The sequence below is a fragment of the Pteronotus mesoamericanus genome, unplaced genomic scaffold (genome assembly GCF_021234165.1).
Source record: "Pteronotus mesoamericanus isolate MK-2021 breed Mesoamerican mustached bat unplaced genomic scaffold, CSHL_Meso_final contig_169, whole genome shotgun sequence".
NCBI classification, from domain to species: Eukaryota; Metazoa; Chordata; class Mammalia; order Chiroptera; family Mormoopidae; genus Pteronotus; species Pteronotus mesoamericanus.
Window position 1 is genome coordinate 28,533,799 of NW_026555068.1, and position 21,325 is coordinate 28,555,123.

Here is a 21,325-nt window from a genome sequence, read left to right on the forward strand (position 1 = left end):
TGTCGCGAGGGGTGACATCTGGGGCCCCGGGGACGTGCCGGCGGGGCGGTTCCCTGTCGCGCAGGCGCCCGACGCTCAGTTGCCTAGGGCTCCTATTATATATCGTGTCTTCATAGATACACGCAAATCAAATGCACGTTTATAATACATAAATGTACTGAGCCTTTAATTAGTCTCAGCATCGTTATATTTAAATAGAGAACCATTTCCAGACATAACTCTATGCAGGTGTTTTCTATCCGTTTTCAGGTTGGGGGAAGAAAGAAGCTCAATAATCTCGCATCCACAATTTCAGTCCCTGCAGGTCCCAAACCAAATGGATCATTCAGTCTCTGGCGCAACCCCTGTGCCCTGGAACCCCCGGACGCCGACACATTTGACCAATCGATTGATATAAATTTTATCTTGAAATTATCAGCAGGAACTGACCCGTCACTCTCGGATGAATCCCGTGGGGGCAGCGGGCGCGCGGAGGGAGAGGGACCGCCTGCCCCCCACACGTCCCGGCTGCAGGCAGGGCCCCTAAAAACAGAGGCGCAGCCCCTGACTGCCCGTGGGTCAGCCCCAGCTGCCGCACGCGCTCTGTCCTCCTGTCGTTCTCGCTTTTCGCCGCGTGGAGATCGGACGCGGAGAAGCAAGGTGTGACGAGCTCTAGCGAAACACCTCATGGCGGATGGAAACCTGGTTGTTGAAGAGGCACCCGCCTCACTTTTCACAATAGACGGTTAGAGACCAGCACTTCCTGGCACGTTTGTGCCGCCAGCCGGGCCTTCATGCCACTGGAGGATTTAACTCTGAGGAAGTTAACTCAGATATCAACTTCTTTGGCAAGACGAGGAATTGTGTTTTCAATCTTAACTCCCCTCTACATCAGCGACTTTCGAGCAGGGGCGGTTCTGCCCCCTGGGGGCACGGGGCCGTGTCCAGAGGCGCGGCGGGTGGTCATGAACCGGAGGTCACGGGGCCGGGGCCTCGGGGCGGGGGCCGGAGCTGCTGTGATGTCTAATCTGTTTCGTGTCTGAGGTTTCGTCACCTCAAGAACGTGTATGCGTGTGTATAAGTGAAATATGCTTATGAGATGGGATCTTTGAAAGGGCAAGAGCACCTTTATTTTCTTTGGATTTAATTTTTAAATCCAACGTATTGGGGTGACGCTGGTCAATAAGACCGTGCAGGTTTCAAGTGTCCGCTTCTGCGACCCATTGCCTGCCTGTCGCCTCATGCGCCCAGCGCCCAGTCAGCTCCTCTGCCCCCCCGCGTGCGGCCCCTTCACCCCGTCGCCCTGGCCGCCGCCGTGCCGCGCTCCCTGCGCCCGCGTTGGTTTGCGTTTCCTGTTTGGTCACTCACTGCCCTCCGCCAGATGTATGTCCCACATGCGAGTACGATCCTATGGTTCTTGGCTTTTCCTGCCTGACAGACGTCCCTCGGCACGCTGTCCTCAAGACGCGTCCCCGTCGTCGCCAACGCCGGTGTTTCACCCTTTCTACGGCTGAGCAGCATGTGCACCGCGCCTTCCTTCCACCTTTAACAATGAGAACCGGACATTATGTCGACACTTCACCTGACTTTTCCCGTTAAGGTTTCACGACCGCTTTCTGCGTCAATCTGGCATTGTGTTCGGCTCTGAGTAATAGAAATAGACCTCAGTGGCTCACAAAAGGAAGGGGCTAAATTTTTCTGTGATTAAAAATGTGGAGATAGGTGTCCCCAGATACACACGTTGGCTCGGGGAGACCTGGGCGCCTCCTGGGCCGCCTCCTGCTCTCTGGCCGTGTGGCTCTCAGACGGACCCTTGCCTTGGGGGACAAAGAGGGGCAGAGCAGGAGGGTCCCCCCACCGCAGGCCGCTGTCTGCGAAGCTTCCCCAGCTCCCGCCCCATGTTTTTGGGGAGGATTACTCGCCTCCTCCCAGGGGAGAGCCATGCTGGGAAGTGTGGGTTTTCAGCACATGGACACATCGGAGGGAGCAGGGATTGGTTTATGGAGGAAGCAAGAGCTAGTACTGGCTGTGTAGACGCTGAGAGCTGCCACCGGCCCCAGGAAGGAGATTTACAGGTGTGGGTGCCGAGCCCTCGGAGGTCAACCCGCCCGGGAACCGCGGCCCCTCCCTGGGGCTCCGTCTGGGTGGTTTACATCTGACCCCCGGTCCGGAGAGCAAGCGGCAGGGCGCCCAGTCTGTAGCGATTTATCCGTATCTGCCACATCTAAAGTCGGGGGGAGGTCAGCCACTTAGAGTTTAAAATGCACTCGCCACTGGGGACAGCCGCCTCCCACTCGACTCGCACAGAAGGGCTTTGGAGTGTCCACGCACACAAAAATTGTATTTCAGACATTTTCCCTCTTACAGAACTGCCCCGTTCTATTTACCTTCACTGAGATAGCTTCACATTTTAAGGCAATTTATACTCTACCGAGAATTTAGGGAGAAAACGCTATTTATTCTTATGATTGATAGACATATCGGAAACACTCCACATGACCGCTGTCTGTACATAGAAGTTAAATACCAACCTGCCGCTCTCAGTTTCTAAAATGAGAGCACAGGCCATCGTTTTAGCCCGAAAGGACGGACGCCTCAGCGCCGGTGGCTGCTGGAGGCGGGACGTACTACGGCTGTCAAGCTGTCTGACTTGGGGTGGACTTTTTAAGCTCCGTGACATGTCCCTACATCTGTGTGTGGGGGGCGGGGATTCCACCAGCGTTAGAAGAATCCCGAAGTTGAGGATAATGTGCTGCGGTGACTGGCGCATGCCCGATGCCGCAGGCCCCGGGGGAAGCGCGCCTTTGGACAGAGGGTCTGCGGACGCGCCCAGCATCACGGGAGAAGCCCTGGTGCTGCCCTGTGCCCACCCTATCCTGCTAGAGGCGCTTTCCCACAAGCAGAGGCTAAAAATCTGGATGGGCCAGTAGACAGTAGAGCCGTGACGCTGGATCCCGTTGGCCGCGGTCACGGGCCGGGAAGGAGGCCGACACTCAGGAGGCACCTGGGGCCCCCCGAGCCATCCACGGAGGCCAGGGTTTCCGCTGTCACAGCACGGCATGGCACCTCCGGTCCCGGGGAGGGGGTCCCCGCGGCCCGCTGTCAGTCACGGAGCAGCTCAGCCGCTCGCCCTGCGAGCCCAGGCTGGGGGCGTCTCCACGATCACCTTGGAACGGAACCCACTGCAGTGTCCCGGTCCTCGGCCTGCTCCCCAAGTGCTTTTGAGACGCTGCCCTTCTCACTGAAATGCTGTTTTCCTTTGAGCCTGGCCCACGGCTTTGAAGCTTCCCACGGGCTCGCGAGGCCCTGGCAACAGCCACGCCCTCCCACCTGAGGAAGGTCAAGGCTGGGGAGGCTCCTCACGGTCCAAGGAGACTAGAAAATGCTACTAAGTGTGGGGCTCCAGACGCACTGTGCAGCGCATGTGCTGTGTCCGTGTGGGACACAGGAAACCCAGGCTCAAAAATGACTCACTCGCCCATAGTTGGATGCCACCAGCTGCCTGTTCAAGTGACCGAAATCCGAAACACGGGCGCCACCCAACGCCGGGGGGGACGCGGGCGGTGGAGTCGCCCTCGCTGCTGGCGGGCGCACAGGCGGGGCAGCCAGTGGGGAGACGGCCTGGCGGTTCCTCACAAAACTCACTCAGACGCTTTATCTTTCGGCGTTCAAGGGCGCTGCCGTGGCCTCCGTCTGAAACAAAATAGACGTGCACGGTGAGGAGATCCGCCAGAGCTCGGGGGCCGGTCCCTGCAGCCGCAGCACGCGTTGCGGCTGAGAGGCCTGGAAACGCAAGTGACATTTATTAGGTTGATTTATCTACCGTTTGCATGGCGCCTGGCTCCATCTAATAATTAATTCTAACAAACAGAACGTGTGACGGAGTGTTCAGTTTTGCAGCCCGCAGGGGGGCCGGAGAATCACACCAACAACTTCTTTAAATTGTTCTTTGGGGCATGATTAGTTGTTTCTCATTTGTTTCGTCCGTCTCTCCCTTTCATGTTGGATGTCCTACATTAACTCCACGGTGTGAAGTATTGTGAAGTATTGTGCTGTCTCATCTTAATTATCCCCACGTGGGGCCGTGCCTTTCACTCCGTGGAGAGTGTTGGTTCCCACTGCTTAGTCATTTTCCGAGTTCCTTGTGGACTCTCGGTGCCATTTAACAAAGGCTCCGTTGTTCCTGCTTGTCGTCAGTGGAAAAATGTATCTTCCACGCGCCGCTGAATGGCACCCGAAATGTCTTCCAGGAAGTGGCTGTTCCCCACGTGATGCTGGGGTGCGGCCCCGCATTTTAAGCGGCAGGAGAATGTGCAGCCGTCCCCAGCTGTTGCCCGAATTTTTTTTTTATTTAAAAATCTATATATTCATGAAGAAGAACAAATAGGTAGTTACAGAATAGCCGCAGGGATACGAAGTGCAGCGTAGGAAATGGAGCAGCCGAAGAGCTTAGAGGCAGGACCCACGGACAGGAACAAAGGCGCAGGGTTGCCTGAGGGCGCGGGGCGCCGGGGTCGCAGGGGAGCCTGGGACCCCTGCAGCAGCATAACCAGTGTGATGTCATCTACACGTACATACACGTTCGCTAACGGCAGCGGAGAGGGGGCGAGGGGCAGCAGTTTGGTGTTTCTCTATCCTGCTTTGTTCCAGATGCTGGTGAGTTTCGCGTGTAAAGGGGGTTCTGTGGCTTAAACATTCACACAGTGGGTAATTTCAAGCGGCTGAGGGTCTAAAACCCGCCGCGCAGAATTCCTGAGCAGGCAGCAGCGAGCCCTCAGAAGCTGATGCCAGGCCGGGCCAGCCCGCTCCCTGGAGTTGAACATCTCCGTGGGCCGGTGGAGTGACTCGGACACTCTCCTGGACGGCTGTCCCGTGTAGCGCGGCCGGCTGAGGGCCCAGCTGCTGACGGGCTGCCTCCAATGACGCCCGCGCATGGGGAGCACGTCCGGCGGCCCCAGCAGAGAAGGGGCCGGACTCTGCCCACATACCAGGGCTGCGCCTCCGGGCCGCCCCGCCATGGCGACGTCAGCCCCCTCGGCAGCGCTGCGCCGGGAGGGTTCGCTGTGTCCTAATACAGCCGGGGCCGCGCGAGCGTTGCCGTGGAACCTGCCAGGGTGGTCGAACTTAAATGGCTTCTCCTGATGGCGTCGCGTGCCGCGCCGGCGCCGTGGGGGCCGCGTGGGCTTCCTGCGTTGATTAGGGCTGCCCTGATCTGCTCTTTGGTCAGAGTGAGGTCCGATTTTGCCATTATTTCGTAGTGTATTTGCACGTAACTTCCACTGACGTGGCGGACATTGCCATGTGCGGCGAACCAGCCAGGACGGCCGCAGCCTTGTCCCTCCCCGCACGCAGGGAGCGCAGGGACATGTCACGGCAGTTGGGGCCCACAGCCTCTGGTCTCCCTTGCTGACGATGGCCACCCTAAAGAAAACGTTGACGTTCCTCACTGTACAGCGTAGACTCATGGAAATAGCGGGCACCGCGTGCCTTCCTCGAATGTCCCTGTTCCTTGTCGACTAAACTGCAGAATCCACGCCAAGGACACGAGGAGTCCTGCCCCTACCCGCCCTCCTCTGTACTGATGACCCCATTCATCGGTTTCGGTCACTCCCCGGGAATCGCCTTAGAGCTCGGTGGGGACGGCACTCCCACGCGGCTGCCCCGCCCCGGCAGCCACGCGGGCTTCGGAGAGGCCGCCCCTCCCGCCAGCAGCACCACTGGGCAGCCGCGCACCCAGAGGCCTCGGCGACGCGCCTCCTTTCCGTGGCCGGCGAGCCACACGGGAGCGCCGAGGACAGCCATCGCCGCCGGTCCTCCAGACAGGACGGCGCCCGGGAAGGAGCGGGGGAGACGGGCGTGGGCCTGCGGCCCGCGAGGCCCGCGCACTGCGTGGCCCCCGGCAGGAGCGGCGGCATTAGACGGAGGCCCTTTCCTGCGCTGTAAGCGGGAGGCTCTCACCGCGACTCACGCTCACCCTCCCACCGCCGCGGCTTTGTCTGCGGCCTGACTTACTCTGTGGTCACCACCTTTGGGGGGGGTTCTGATTTTTATGCCCTCGGTACTTGCAGGTTCCCTCTAGAAAGGGGGCAACTGAAAAACAGGATTGGCGAGGAGCCGACGAGGCGCAAATGGATGAAACGCGGAACAGCTGGTGCGCGGTTCCGCTCGGCCCAAAGCAGGCGGTTAGCGGTCACGGCCCCCACCGCGCCCCCAGCGACCGCGCCCCCAGCGACCACGCCCGGGGCCAGTGTCCGCCCCTCCGGCGCCTTCGTGACGCCGCGGAGTGGGGGGCAGGGCTGCAGGTCGGTGCCCGTCTCCGGCTTCTGTTGCGAGCGTCCATCTGGAACGGGGCCCTGGGGCTCCCTCGGACGCTGGCCGTGGGGTGGGCATCGCCCCGTCGTCGGGTCCCAGCTGCCTCCCTACCACCTCCGCGTTGTCGGCGCCCCCCCCCCCCCCCCCCGACACCCCGGCCCCGCCCGGGATGAGCCGCCTCCCCCGAGGCTGCGCTCACCTCGGTCTTGGTTTGTTTCACGTTCAGAAACGTAGAGACGTTTTTATGGTGATCAACTCCACCCTTTTCTTTCCACATTTTGTAAATTCTTTAGATCGTTATTTTCATATGCACACAAAATACCCTTTAGGTAATTCTTTAAAATTAATCCTGTTGTTGAAGCTTTTTTGAGCCACAGTGAAGGTAAGGAACGTGTTAATAAAATACCTGTTACATTAAAAAATCTGTCAAAGACTTTCTCTCCCTTCTCACGTAGTCTCATCTCTTCAGTGAATAGCATGTTAAAAGCAATGCCCTTTTTCTTCTTACCCGAGACTCGTCTTGTTGATCCATTGTCTCTTGGGTCTTATTGCATCAGAAGGAAACACAACACGCTTGATTTGCATTTCTTCAAGTATAATCCACTTATTCTTCTGGGTGTGTGTATGGATTTCTATGGGAGCGTTTCTTAAACAGCTCTATAGGAAGAGGTGTTCCTGTTTTTTGTGTTTGGTAGATTCTGTTCAGCCGGGTCCATAATGAACCATGGTTAAGCTCTGTTCTCAACACTAGTCAGCGGCCAAAACATGCCTCCCATTACTGCTGTAATTATTGATCTGCACCCTTTGTTCCTCTTTCTTTCGCATGAATGTCAATATCTCTGCTTTTATCTACAGACACATAATTTTTTTCTTGCGCCTCTTTCATCTTTTAGTCCTTCAAACTTCCAGCGAGGGGACTCCACGTATCTTCAGCTGATAGATTCCAAGACTCTGTAAATATTAATTGTGCACGTCACCCCACGTAAGGATGCTCTGATGTGTCCCGTGCCAGCTACTGTATTGATCCTTCGGTCCCCAGCCTCGCACCGTGATGGATTGCTGTCCTCCTTCCCCATCTGAGAATGCATTTGGTGGTTTTCCGGACGATGCCCATGGCTCGCTGGCTGCTCCGTGCCTGGACTCAAATGCCCCTGGAGCCGCCGTGGTCTGTCCCCTTGCTTCCCACAGCGCACCTTGCGGAGCCCCCCATGGTGGCTCAGCGGCCACCCTGTCCCTGGGGAGCAGTGACTCCCCATGGCCGCGCTGGGCGCACGCCAGGCCACAGACACTTCCCGCAGCATTTTGACGACTTTCGCTGGAGGGGCTTCCTCTCTCAGGTCGGCCCGACCTGTTCTCACCGCCCCACCTGCTTCGTGGCTGAAGCGCCGCGGCGCCGCTCCTCCTCCTTCGGGACCCGCGGTCTCAGCGACCGCGCTCCTTCGGAGAAGCACAGGACCCGTGACAGGAAGAAGGGCCTGTGCAGGCGGGACAGAGACGAAGGGTCATTTCTGCGTGAAGCTGGAACTAGGAGTTGCCCCGTGGGCACTGAGAGCCGCAGACACAAATTCGCACGCGGGTGTCCTGCAGCCACCGCCCCACTGTGGCCACGTCCACCCCTCCCCGTCCCCACCGGCCGGCCTGCACGGCCAGCCTCGCCAAGGCAGGCTCCACCCTGCCACCAACAGCCCGGCGCACTGGCTCGTGTGTCCCATCACAGCACAGCTCAAGGCTGACACTTGCGTTTGCTTCAGGAGAGCGGCATTTCCTCTCCTGCACAGTCACAGGCTCCGCGCCTGTTGTCTGCCCCTGGGGACACCGGGGAGGTGCATTCTCATCCTGGCTGCTAGATGGCGCTGTGGAGACACAGGCATCGTGAGAAAATACTTAATTTGGTTGCTTGCTTTATCGATTTTCTAGGGGAGCCAGTCAGGGCAGCCTGTTTACAGAGAGCGAGAGACCAAGGTCACAGCCGCGCTTAGTATTGACAGAGGAGCCGAACAAATGTACTGATTTTTTCCCTCTATTTAATTCCCTCTTCACTCCCTTAGTAAGAAAACTGAAGAAGGTGAACAGTGCGCGAACCACTTACACCCACACAGTAAACAATTTTATCTTTAATCACTAAGAAATATTTATCTCTCCACATTATATTCTTATCATTATTTTGTATCTATCCAAACAGCCGCGGAGCTTTACATCACCGACTTCTAAAACTTAGTCCTTTGTTCCCCAGTTTTATCTGTGGTCATTAAGGCGTCTTTATCTGCCGAAGTTAAAAATCCTATAATGACTCTGTGTTTATCGACAACCCGCACCCCCGCTGGGCAGACGTGGAGGTGTTTTCAAGGCCAGAGCCGGGTCTTCTGGTGGTTCTCGCCGCAGCGCGGCGGCCCGGGCAGGGCAGACCCCCAGGAACCCCGGAGGGTGGCGCTGGGGTCGCCCAGAGCGGGCCTGCGGCCTGCCCGCCTCGCGCACACAGCCAAGATGGGGGTCTGGACAGCAGGCTAGCGAAATGTTTCGAAAGAAGGGCCTGTTAGAAAGGAGAAGCAGGGTCTCACCAAAGAGGCGGGCAGAGCGGGCGGGGCAGGGGTTGGCGGGCCCCACGCGGGTGCCGACTGGTCTGCAGAGACTCGCCATGCGAGGAGTTGCCCACGGGACCCGCCGCAGGAGCCGTTCACGACAGGCGTGAACATGCACGTGTGCCAAAACCTAAAGGTGCCGCCCTGCTGGCTCGACGTCAGCGAACTCTTCACAGTTGAAGGTGTGTGGGAGCATTTTGTTCACAGGGGACGAGGGACGGAAGCAGCCAAACGCCCATGGAGAGGCTAGCGGGCGAGGAGGGGGGTGCGCACTCACATCGGGGCCTGGTCCAGCGCGGGTACAGGAGGGAGGGCGTGGAGTGCGGGGCGCCGCACGCGTTCGCCCCGGCTCGGGAAAGGCCCCCCCTCCCCCGATCTCGCTACTGCGTGGGAACTTGGAAAGTCAAATACGCAGGTGTGGAGGGTAGAATCGCCGTGACCGGGGCGGGTCGGGGAGAGGGCGGCCAAGGACACAGCTGTGGCTTCGTAGGATGAACACGTCCCAAGATCGGCGGCTCGGTCCGGTGACTGCAGCTAGTGAGACTGCACCGGACGTCGGCTACGAGTGGACGTGTCGGGCGCCAAGGCCACACACAGGCACGGCAGCCGCCGTCGCGCTGTGCGTTCGGGCCACCCCACCGGGCCCCTTGCACGTGCGCATCTTTTATTAAAAACGCATTCTGTCAGCCTCGCTGCTCACATGCGTTTCTGGCTCGAGCTAACTGAGAGCTGGAACGGCAAGTTCCCTGACCAATGTGTGTTTCTAGTCTCCGTGTGCAGAACGGCGCATTGCTGGCCTGCTACAGGCGGTTGTTTGTAAACAAGGCCGGCCTTTTCTCTTTCCCGGGGGGCAGTGGCACCACGGGGTAAGTGTAGTCCTTGACAACTGCCTCCAAAGGCCACCAGGCCGACCCCCCACAGAAACCCAGCGCCCTGCGCCTTGTCTTGAGGGAAGTGCAGCGCAGCCGCCTGACAGCGCCTGGGAAAGCAGGCTGACCCGGCGAGACCCCCGGCCTGCGACCCTCACCGCTGATCGGACCCCGGGCGGGGATGCGTGTCTACAACGGCGCGTGATTCAGCGCCCCTCCGCGGGCTGTGCCACGCAAGCCAGGGAGGCGGCCGCTTAAAAACGGACCCCCGAGGCGGGGGAGACGTTGAACAAAAGCCACCCTTGGGCCGGGCTGCCGCTGGCCTGGGAGAGGCCTCCGCCTCGGCCCCCCTTCCGACTCCGATGGCTGAAACGGCGTATTCACGCCAACCCTGCGACTGCAGAGAGTAACTTTAAAAAATTATAACGGCTACGTCACCACTTTTCCTAAGACTTTCAAACAGCAGGACTAACGCATCCCTCATCGGCGCCACCTGGTGGAGCTGCGGGGCCCGGCCGGGCAGGGGTGCGCACGGCGAGCCAGAGGCTGGTCCGGCCGACCCCGCGCCGCTGATGCCGCTCCTTCCAGCGCAACCGACAGGCACTGGGCACCCTTTAGGGAGATGCCAGAGGTTCTGACTCGCTCTGAAACAGGCCCGTGACCCGTACCTCCAGCACGCGGGTTTCCCTACGCCCGGCCCCTCTGACTCTCGCATTTCCCTCCCTCCCGGTGCTGCCCGCCTTCCCCTGTCCTCTGTCCCTCTCACCCTCGGCTGTCACCCGAGTCAACCCGCCGTCTGTCTGTCTCCTCCTCCTCCATCTGTGGTGCTGGTCTCTGCATCAGACCCGTCGTGGCTGCCCCCCTCCTCTGCCACTGTCATCTCCTGTCCTGTCTTGTCACCCGGATCCCTAGGCTCCCTTCACGGCATCTCCACCTCTCTTTCCCCTTCTTCGCGGTTCTCAGTCACTGAAGGAAGCATTTCCTCGTCCAGGACAAAAGGGTCCTGGCGCTACGGGAGGAAGCTCGTGGGAGATTAACATATCGATGCACAGAGAGAAGCCCGTGTTATCCAGATGCCACATGCCAGGCACCGCGCCAAGACTGGCGTTTATAAAAACGGGGCACTTAGGGCTTTGCAGAGTTACCCGTACAGGACAGCTGCCGAGTCTCAGAATTCCTTCTCCTATGTTAATGTAAATAATTATATAAAACGTGCACACGCTACTCTCCAAGTATTCCTCTCATGGTGTTCCCGGGGTCCTTAACATATGTTTCATTATTATATTATTATAGTAACATTATTATATTATTATAGTAACATAGATCTCATTGACTGTATTCCTCATTTCTTCTGATTATACTGAGTTATACTCCTGTCGTTCCCAAACACTAAAAGCGTTAAATATGTGATCGAGACTTGACTTAGGGCGTCGCAGGGGTTAATTTCATTTTTTAGAGCTGATCATAATAAATACCTGCGGAGCAATAGCGGCTTTGGGTTCCGTCAAATTCTATAGCTAAGGGCCCTCAAATGTATCCAGGTGCCCGTAGTGTCACTTTGAAAAGCAGCCTGAAATCACCCAAACACAGGGAACGGAGGAGCGAAGCGGCCACGTCCCCGCGGGCACCCCCCCACCCCCACCCCCACCCTGACCGCGCCGCCGCCGCCACCCGTGCCCTCCGCCGATGCTGAGTCACTCTCTCTGCCCCTCGCAGGTCATCAAGCTCGCCTTTGAGGAGTTCGAGCTAGAGCGCGGCTACGACACGCTGACAGTGGGCGACGCCGGCGCCGTGGGCGACACCAGGACGGTCTTGTACGTGTAAGTGTGGCTTCCCCTCGCTGGCCCGGGCGGGCGGGCGGGCGGGCGCGCGGGCGCGCGGTTTCCGGCGGGCGCGCCGAGGGGGTGCGCGCGCCGCGGGCACCGGGAGCCGGAAGCAGGCTTCCCGCTTCCACGCAGCCCTCGACCTGCGCCGCCGGGGGTGGGTGCCTGGCCTCCGAGGCTGATTCATGGGAAAACTCGTTCAGGGTGGCGTTCCACTGGTGTCTGTGTTTCCTCCAACAACATGGCACAGAATCCCAAGTTACAGGAGGTAGAAGGTAGACGCGAGGAGCTTCTCAACCTTCTTTGGTTCTGCTTCCCTGCGGAACGCTGTCATCAGTGCTCTTGTAAAGCACAAGCATTTTCTAGAACAAAGCTGTGTGTCTCCCCAAAGCCCTCCCAGCGGGTGGAAGTGCATTCTAAGCTGACAGGGACGCGGGGGGCACGGGGGTCGTGAGGCTGGGGTACCTCGCTCTCCGTCTGGGGAGCTCAGATGCAGGGGCCCCGAGCCAAGGATGACACGTGAGTCAGTCCCGGGCTGCGCCTGCTGGGACCCAGCCCGCCTGCCGTGTCCCTGGACGCCGCCCGCCGCTCCAGACACGGGGCCGTGAGGACGGCCGTCATTCTTTGTGAGACCTGCTCCCCCGACATGAAAAATAGGGCGCAGGGTGTCGTGGCCGGTCGGCGCTCCCGGCACAGAGGGCGTGTCACTGCGGCTGGCCACTCGCTTCTGCCCGTTGCCCACACCGTCAGGTGGCGGCGCGGAGAGCACACGCCACGCGGGCCTCCCGTTCCTGCAAGTCGCGTTGCTGGGTTTTCACCGGCTGCTTCTTATTCATGTGCACACACGGCTGAGGCTTCCTCGCTGTTGGTGAGAAAGCTTCTCCTGGTGCTTCAACGTGTCATTCTACTAGAAAAAAATAAATGAGCCGGTGCAGTGATTATGCCCCATGTTCTCTCCTTGACTGCTAATAATAATGGCAGTTATGTGCCGGCCCGGGGCTTACGATGGCGTGATAGTGACGTATCAAGCTGATCTCAGTGTTTCTCCTGCACCGCACTCTGTGCTACGCGCCCGGGCTCATTGTCCTCCCGGGTGCTCACCCGGGTCCTGTGAGTTAGGTGCTGACGCTACGCTCATCACGTGGGGCGATGGGCCTGCGGCAGGGTCAGGCCTGCCCCAGGTCACACGCCGGGGCCGGTGGGGGCGGGTGTTCACACTCAGAGCCCCGGCCGCGGGGGCCCTGGGCGTCACCAGTCTGCGGGGAGGCGCCCCCTCTCCAGGGAAGGATTTTGGAGTAAAAGGAATCCTCATCTACATTGTATGCTTTTCCAGTAACCGTCCCCAAAGTTCACAGCATTTTCCTATTCCACCACCGTGTCTGAAGGTCCCCGTTCCCCCACCCCCTCACCGAGCAGTTTTTCTTCGTTGCCTAATGACTAGCTAAGAACTGCATTTATTTATCAAAATGCAGGCGGCCGCTGGGCGCGGCCCTGGTAACGCGTGGCCTCGGTGACGCGTGGCCTGTGGCCAGTGCTGACCACACAGGGCCCGCCCGTGCCCGCCGCGCCCGGCCACCTGAGCGCTCTGCCTGCCTCGCTGTTGAACATGCGTAATGAGCTCCTCCCGCCGGTGGCCAGGGCAGAACGCAGGACGTGCTGCAGACCTGACAGATGTCACCCACGTGCAAAGCAGCATCCCTTAAAGAAAGGCTACTGCTGAAAGAAACGAGAGAAATTTCCCCATAAAGGCAAGCGATAAAATATAAATGTGGCAAAGCCATGCCGTAGAAAATCCCTAAGGTCACTATTAGAGGTCTGAAGTCGCACGCCCATGTTTAACGCCTTTTGCTGTTAAGAGAGCAGGAGCCCACCGTGGATTCTGTTGACGTAGTGCCGTTAGAACGCCCTCTCGCGCTCAGATCCGTAGCGGAAGAACCAAACAGCCAGCGGAATCCGGCGGAGCTGCCCTTCGGGGACCGTCATGTATGTAGCAAAGATCGGCTGGGCATTTTATCAGCTGCAGCGAGAACAAAGAAAAGCAATGGATGCATTTCCTTCGTATTCAAAATGACAGGAAAAGAAGGGAACGCTCAGAGAACCGCAGCTGACCCGCGGCCCTTGGCCCGCGGCCCGCTCCCGGAGGCCACCCTGCGCCTGTGGGACGGTCACCGCCGCCCCCGGCTATTGTCCCAAACTGAAAGGCACCCTGGTCTTTTTAGTAAAAGATGGTGAAAAAAATCACAACAAAGGGGACACTGACAACCGACGGGGTTCGCGCCCCGCGGGCGTCCCCGGCGCGGTGGCTGCCTGTCGTGGGGACCGAGGGAGGAGCCTGGGCCGATGGGCGCAGACTACCTGCCACAGGCGGCTGGGTCAGCTGCCCGAGGGACCGCATCCGGCCGCGCGGGGCCGCCTCAGGCGCTGGGGCCTTGCCCGGTGAGCGCCGTCCATGGCGAGCCCTCCTTGCCATGCCTCATCGTCCGGCTTCCCGCTTTGAAGGCGCGTTTACTGAGACTCAGGCTGAGCCGCGGGACTCAGGGGGAACGGCAGCGTCGGGGGAGGGGTGAGCAGGGGACAGTCAGAGGCTGGCACATGCACTCCCCCCGGAGAGCGGCGGTGGGAGGGGACAGAGCAGGCCCCTCTGCAGACCCCGTGGCACCGAGGCTCCCTGTCCCAGCCGCCCTGTTAGGGGGAATGAGCAGGCCGCGGACCACCGCCACGTCCGGGCTCGGAGGCCTGCTCTTTCTGGGGCGGCTGGGACAAGCGAACGTCCCAGAACGTTGGGGCCCAGTGAAGCTGTCTTTGGGGACAGCTGCCCGCAGACGGACCAAGGGAAGCGCCGCCCAGAGCAGCGCCTGCAGGAGTCGGGGAGGGGCTCCTTCCAGCTACTCCGGGCCCGAACAGCAGACCTGCCAAGTACGTCACCAACACCCACTCGCTGTGGCTGTTTTCTCCAAGGAGCCAAGAAATGAATGCCTTTCTTCACACGCTGCCAACCACGGTCTCCTTTCCCTGAGTCGTCGGTCAAGAGCGTTTACAACTGCACTGTGTGTTTTTGACATTAAATTAACCTCAGAGGCAGCTATTCTTTTGGGGGGGGATGCGTGTTTCGGAAACAGTAATGTGCCCGCGATTGCTGAGCAGCGAGCCTGGCCGCCCAGCGGGCGCCTCTCACCCTCGAAAGGTCACCCTGCGTGTAAAGGGAACGGGCGAAGGGGAGACGGAGTCAGGGGTCAGACACTCGGGGCAACGGGAAGACACCGTTCCCGCCGCCGCCGCAACACCGCAAAGCCCGCAGGGCCCTGGGGCGGTCGCCGTGGCCTCTGAGAGGGGATGTGCGGGGAAGGGGGAGGCAGGGGAGACCGCGCTGCCGTTCACGGGATCCGCCTGTGCGACTGTCTGGCGACAAGGGCATTGTTCTCATTTTCCGGGGGAAAGAGAGGCGGTGCAGCCTCAGTCCTCTCTGAACCCCCGGTGCTACTGCCAAGGGACCGCGTCCCCTGGGTCCCGTTCCCCCAGTGCTCCCGCTTTGAAAACCTGTGACGAAACATCGCAGCCAGCCAGGTCCTGGCGTGGACACCCTTCACCAGTCCTGGCTCAGCCGTCCCCGCTTTTACTCATGGGAACTGGTGTGTGTGCGCGTGCACACGCGCACTGGCCGCTCTGCGGTTGGTCGTGCGGGCTCTTCAAGGGACCTGTCCGTGGCTAAGCGCTGGCACAGTCCGGAGTCTAGCGTCGTCCGTGACACTTGCAGTAGGTCCGCTTTAGGCCTCTTGTTAGCTTAGGAGTAGCGTTTACTTTTCAGTTGCCCAGTTTCCAATGGAATTGCGCATTTTACAGGCTCCGTGCGGGGCTTTGCTCTCCCCCGCTGCTGGTAGAAGGCAGTGCAACGACGCGTTAGAGGCGTCCCCTCAGGTCCGCTTCAGGCTTGCCGGCCTCGTGACCTGCTCAGAGTCAGAGTTTTGTGGGCTTTCTTGATCTTCAGGTCATTATTTCTTGTATGTACAGTAAAACATACGAACTCGGTGGATAGGTCTGCAGGTGCTCGTGCCTGGGTCGCTATAGTCCCCCCCAGTCCGGACGCAGAGCGGTCCCTCGCCCTGTGGCCCGGACCGAGGCCCGGCTGCCTGCTGGCAGGGAGGCCAGGCGCGTGAGACAGACGCTGTTGGAAAAGGACAGCGGCTTTACCCAGGCGCCGGCCCCCTGGCAGGTGGGCCCCCTCTCCCTCGAGGCCCGTCTCAGCCTCTCAGTGCGGGCAGGGGGGTGGCCCGGAGGGGCAGGCGGGAAAGCAGAACAGAGAGGTCAGGGACGGCTGCGGGGAGGGGCTGAGGACCTGCTGGTCCCGGCGTGGCCTTTAATGTCAGCGTCCTGGCGCTGGCCGGGGCCAGCCACGTTCCCGCAGCCGGGCAAGCTGCGTCACCGAGGTCCTGGCCACGGCCGCCCCGTGGCCAAGCCGGACTGGAGCAGCCGGCGCTGCCAAACGCCGATGAGGAAGCAGCCAGGGTGCGCGTTCCCTCGTCAGCGTGTTCGCACCCTGGTCCTGACCCCGTCGCGTCGGGTCAGGGTCGTGGGGAGGCCCCCCCCGTCAGGGCCCCCGGGCTGTGCCATGCTGCACGCAGACCCTCTCCCACCCCGAGTCCGGGCCGCCGACCTGCCCTCCGTCGCTTCATTCTGTTTCTGAGAAGGTCGCATGCACGGAATTACATTCTCCACAAGCTTTGAGGCTGCGACGAGGAATTTAAAATGTAACGGTAATCCTGAAAAACAAGTTGGTAGTTTCAAACGAAGTTAAATATTCATTTAGCACGTGACGCGCAGTTCCACTCCTGGGTGTTTATCCTGGAGAAATAAAATTTACCCTGAGTGAATGGTCACGGTAACTGTACTCATCATAATTGCCTACAAAAAACGAAACAACTGGAAATAGCGTAAGCGTCCGGCAGCAGGCAAACAGAGAAACACGCGTGCGCTGCATTCGCACTAGAGAACTCGGACGGGCAACGCCAAGGAGCAAACTGCCGCACGTAGCCCGGGAGCCGCACAGGCATCAGGCGGGAGAAGAGGCAGTTTGGTTCACACGCCCCTTCCTGGAAAACGCACCTCGCCTGTGAGCGGCTAAAGCTGTGGGTCTTGTACCTGGGGCCGAAGCGAAGAGCCGCTCAGAGCCGAGGGGCTCGCCGGCCCTGAAGGCAAGGCGGCCCTGCCCTCGCTGAGGCCTGCCGGGAAGTCGGTGGGGCCGAGTGATGTCTTGGACATAAGGCAATACAATGATCTCACCGATGAGGACGTTGCCAGAGAGGTGGCCTGATGGAGCTGAAAAAATGGACATGCTCGTGGCCCGGTTATACCCAAATGCCAAAGGCCAAGGCCGTCGTATGCTAAGACAGGGCAAAGATTTCCATCATTCTTTGGGAATATTCTCGTGAATTATGCATGCAGTTTTTTGCATAAATGTATAAATGAAAATATAAGTTAATCATTTATGCATTTATTCAAAAAGTTTTGCATGTTACATGCCAGAGTCCAGACAGAAAAAGACCAGGAGACACGCGCTTTCACTCCAGGGAGCCGAGACTCTGGCGGGGGACAGACGCTGGCGCGGACACCTGGGCACGCTTGTCTTAAACGGGGCTGCTTTGGGCTTCGGCAGTGACCTACGAACAAATACCACCATGTTGCTCAAGAAAGTGAAGAACAGCCCAGCGTGAGCTCCCATACTCTTCCAGAACTGTTGGTTTTCCAGGAAGAACGGGACCCTCGGCCGTGATTTCCGTCTTTGCCAAAAGCCCAGCAGCTGAGCAGCATCGGAGCCAGGGCGATTTATCACCCGGCTCAGGCCGGTGGAGGCCTGAACGGCGCAGACAGGCTGGGGGCCGCGGCTCCGCAGGGCCTGGCAGCGGGACACTGCGCATGTTCCATGGGGCGGCATTTTCCCCAAAGAAACCTTCACAGTAGCGTCTAACAGATGAGCCAAATTAACCAGGGGCTCATTAGAATAGTTTTATTTTTGCATTTAAATCAAAACACCATGTACTGTAGAGTCAGTTTGGGAGGAAAAGAACCGTTCTAAAGAAAGCCATTTAGCATGTGCGTTATGATGACCGTTTAAGTATTTTACCAAAACCAGCATCTATTTTATTTTTTTGTTGCAAGCCATTGAAGAAAAAACCTTTCGACTAGAGAAGCAGCTGCCAAGGGTCACAATAGCACTTGCCTGCCTGTTTTAAAGGCGGCGTTTACGAGAGCCAGCTGACTAGGATCATTCTGGAAACCTGAAGGAACAGCCAAGAGGAAAAGAGGCTCTTTTGTTTGAAATCCAATATAATTTCTAAAATTAAAAAAAGAAATTAACGCTTAAAATACCTCATAGTCAAGTAACTTTTTAAAGTGTTAAATAATCAATTTTGAAATAATGCGTTGGAACAAGCCCCCCGCGGCCCTTTCCTGGGCAGCAGCCGGGGAGCAAGCATAGATGGGGGACTGTCACACCATCATCCCAATGACACGTGCGACGGAGGGAGACTTGCAGGCGGGCGGCCGCGCCCCAGCTCCGCCCGTCGGGCGCGGCCGGATGGACAGGGGGCTGAGCCACAGCGACGCCAGGGCACAGCCACTGGAAACCGCAGCCCCTGCCCTCAGGGAGGTGGTCCAAGTGTCACTTTGACGGCCGGCGTCTCGGAAGCGCATGGAGATTCCCTCCCCAGGAACTGGGCTTTTCTACAACTTTGAAGGAAAGGGGGTCCAGACGGGGAGGCAGCGTGGGCCCTGCACCCGGCCAGAGAGGCGGCACGGAGCAGACACGCGTGCGGGACTGAGGAGGGACCAACCGTCCGCCACATTGCTGAGCGGCCTGGCGCGGGAGGGCGGGGGGAGGGGAGAGGCAGCCGGGGGCCCCCGGGACCCCTGCACTTTATCACAGCACGATCAGTGGCTTCAGGATGAGTTCGGGAGACTTGAGGGGCACGCGCTCCGCGTTTTGATCACTTGACGTGTTTCCCTTTCCATGTTCTCTAAGTGAAGTTATCTGCTGAGACCACGGGAAGAGGAGGCGTGTGGGGGAAAACGGCGGTTGTTGAAACGCAGCGGGGGGAGGGGCACGTGGGCACGTGGGCACGAGCCCGCGCTCCCCAGACGCCCGTCCGCACGTGCGGAGGGAGAGCAGGGAGGGTTGGGCGGCCTCACCTGGGTTTCTGTCGGACGGATGTGTCCCGTGGGAAGGGTTTTAAGAGAACTGGGAGGGCCTTTGGGACAGTTTGTCAGCCATTCCTCCCAGAGCAGGTAGACGAGGCAGGTGAGGGGCAGCCAGAGAGTCCCCAGGGACGCGCGGCGGCGTTTCAGGAAAGGTGAGGCGGCGTGGCCAGAGGGAGGGGCTAAGAGCCTAAGACTTTTTTGAGTGGGCCAAAAAGTGTTTTGGTTTTTGTTGGTTTGTTTTGCTTTGTTTCATGTGGCTCTAGTAGCACTTGTCTTTCACTTCATTCAAAACAAACCAAAATCTACCAAATTTTAGTAGATTGTATTGTGACAGCTGTCCTATCAGTGTGCATTTTTAAAAAACTTACCAAAATTGGTACATTTTTGCATAGCCATTTTAATATTGAAGATGGAAGAAAACATGCGACGTTTTGGCATACTATGCTTTATTATTTCAAGGAAGGTAAAAATGCAACTGACATGCCAAAAAAAAAAAATGTGTGCAGCGTATGGAGACGGTGCTGGGACTCATCAAACGTGTCAAAAGTGGTTTGCGAAGCTTCGCGCCGGAGATCCCTCGTGGGACGATGCTCCACGGTCGGGTGGGCCAGTTGAAGTTGACAGCGATCAAGTCGAGACATAAGCTGAGAACCGTCAGCATCCTACCACACAGGAGACAGCGGGCGCGCTCAAAGTGTCCGAAGCAATCAAGGTGCTGGTGAAAGTGAAAGCGTGTCTTCTGTTTCACAGACAAAGCTAACTGAACTTTCTGACCCACCCAGTTGCAGACCAGCCTTCTCGCTGAGAATAGTTACTGAAGCCGAATATAAAGGTAACAATCAGTAAAACAGGCCTTTGGAGGCTCAGGGGACTGACTGACAGGAGGCAGTCAGGACCCTGGAAGACAGTTACCGAGGGAGATGGGACACGTGCGAAGATGAATCTCACATTTCCCCGGTCACTGTCCCTCGGGGCGTTGGCCCATTCCCGGTGCTGGGCATCCACACAGACCAGCCTGCAGCCCCGAGAGCGTGGCTTCGGGGGACCCCGGCCGTGGGTGCCCCTGCCCTGGGCCACCAAACAGTGAGGCCTGGGGGACCAAGGTGTCCAGGAAAGGGAATAACGGGAACAGGAGCCTGGTATCTGGTGTCCTTGATGGGTTGGCCTGCGCCTCACGTTTCTAGGCTGAGAAGCAAAGGAATCCAGCCGGACAATGTGCTGCTGCTACTGGCCTAGACGCGGGAGAGAACTCGGGGCTCTCCCACTGCTCGAGAGACAAAGTGGGGGCCGCCGGCTTGCGGGGGGGGCCTCGCGCCCTCGTCTCTGGCTGGCGGCGTCCACTGGGGGCCCCGAGAACCAGCCGGCCCGTCTCAGTCCTTCCGGAGATGGGGTCCCCCGGCCAGCCTCATGCCGGAAGGAAAGGGGGTCCTCCCGGGGGGAAGGTGACTATGACAGAAGCCACAGCTTCTATGGCGTTTTGCGCACGAAGGCCTTCAATCGAAACCTGCCTGAAACGTCCACAAACAAGCCCACTGCCCTGAGTCGAGGGACGGACAAAAGAGGAAGACGACATGCAGACGCCCCAGGTGCCCCTCGGCAGTTTTTCTAGGTGACGGTGACTCACGTGCTTACCAAAGTCAACGAATGGCCGATATTGTGCTAGAAAACCGCACCTCAACAGCACGCGGAACAGAGAAACAGTACGTTTGCAATAAAGAGCTCGACACAAACGGTGTGCAATGCAAGGGGGTTAGCAGAAACCATTGGAACCGGAACGGGAAAAGCAGCGTGCGGTCCAGACTCCACGCAGGCGACCGGGGTTCCAGAGGAAGGCGAGCGAGATGGGGCGGGACCTGCACACTAGGGTAAAGTCGGGGTCATCGCCCGGCGCCGGCAGCAGACATCGAGTTGGAGACCCAGGCAGGCTGCATGGAACGCGGGAATGAGTGTGAGGAGACAGAAGGTGGAGTTAAAAGTGATCGACTAGTCAAAAACAGAAAACAATAGAAATGACCTTTAATTTTGCATTAGATGTGTTCTAAATAAAAGGCAAAAACTCTCTAGGCAAAACTAATATAAATAAAAGTAATTAAAAATAATATAAAACATATATGATGCTTATAAGAGACACATAACATACATGGATAGAATAGTTGAAAGTAAAGGAGTAGAAAAAGATATTTCTTGTAAGGTTTAAATATTACAGCTTTGTAATCATAATTCAAACTAAGTATCTGTGCACTTTTGTATATGTTATGCTTCAATAAAATGTATGACAGGGAAGAAAAATATTTTTTTCAAATGAAAGCAGCAAATAAAACAGCCGATCATAAAAGGACAATCTTTCCATCAAAGAGAAAGCATTCAAAAAATAATCCGTGTCCAGCAACTGTGCGTCGCTCACGGACACGCCTCCGCTCGCTCCGATTGTGGCACTGCCGGGCTGCCCCGTGCCTTCTTCCGAGGCACAGACATGCTGTGCCGCCCACGGGCGCGTGCGGGCAGAGGGACAGAGGAGGGAGTGACCGTGCAGGTCGCGTGGTCCAATGCCCGGAACTACTCCGCCGAGCGC

The 21,325-nt window shown here is 58.2% G+C and overlaps 1 protein-coding gene across 1 annotated transcript in view; it reads left to right on the forward strand.

The window, feature by feature from the left end:
- The window catches only part of CSMD1 (CUB and Sushi multiple domains 1), a 720,682-nt gene that overhangs the window by 517,353 nt on the left and 182,004 nt on the right, over positions 1–21,325 (forward strand). Inside the window, exon 11 of the mRNA XM_054565852.1 lies at positions 11,456–11,559. Coding sequence (XP_054421827.1) covers positions 11,456–11,559 — 104 coding nt within the window. The remainder of the gene's footprint in view (positions 1–11,455; positions 11,560–21,325) is intronic.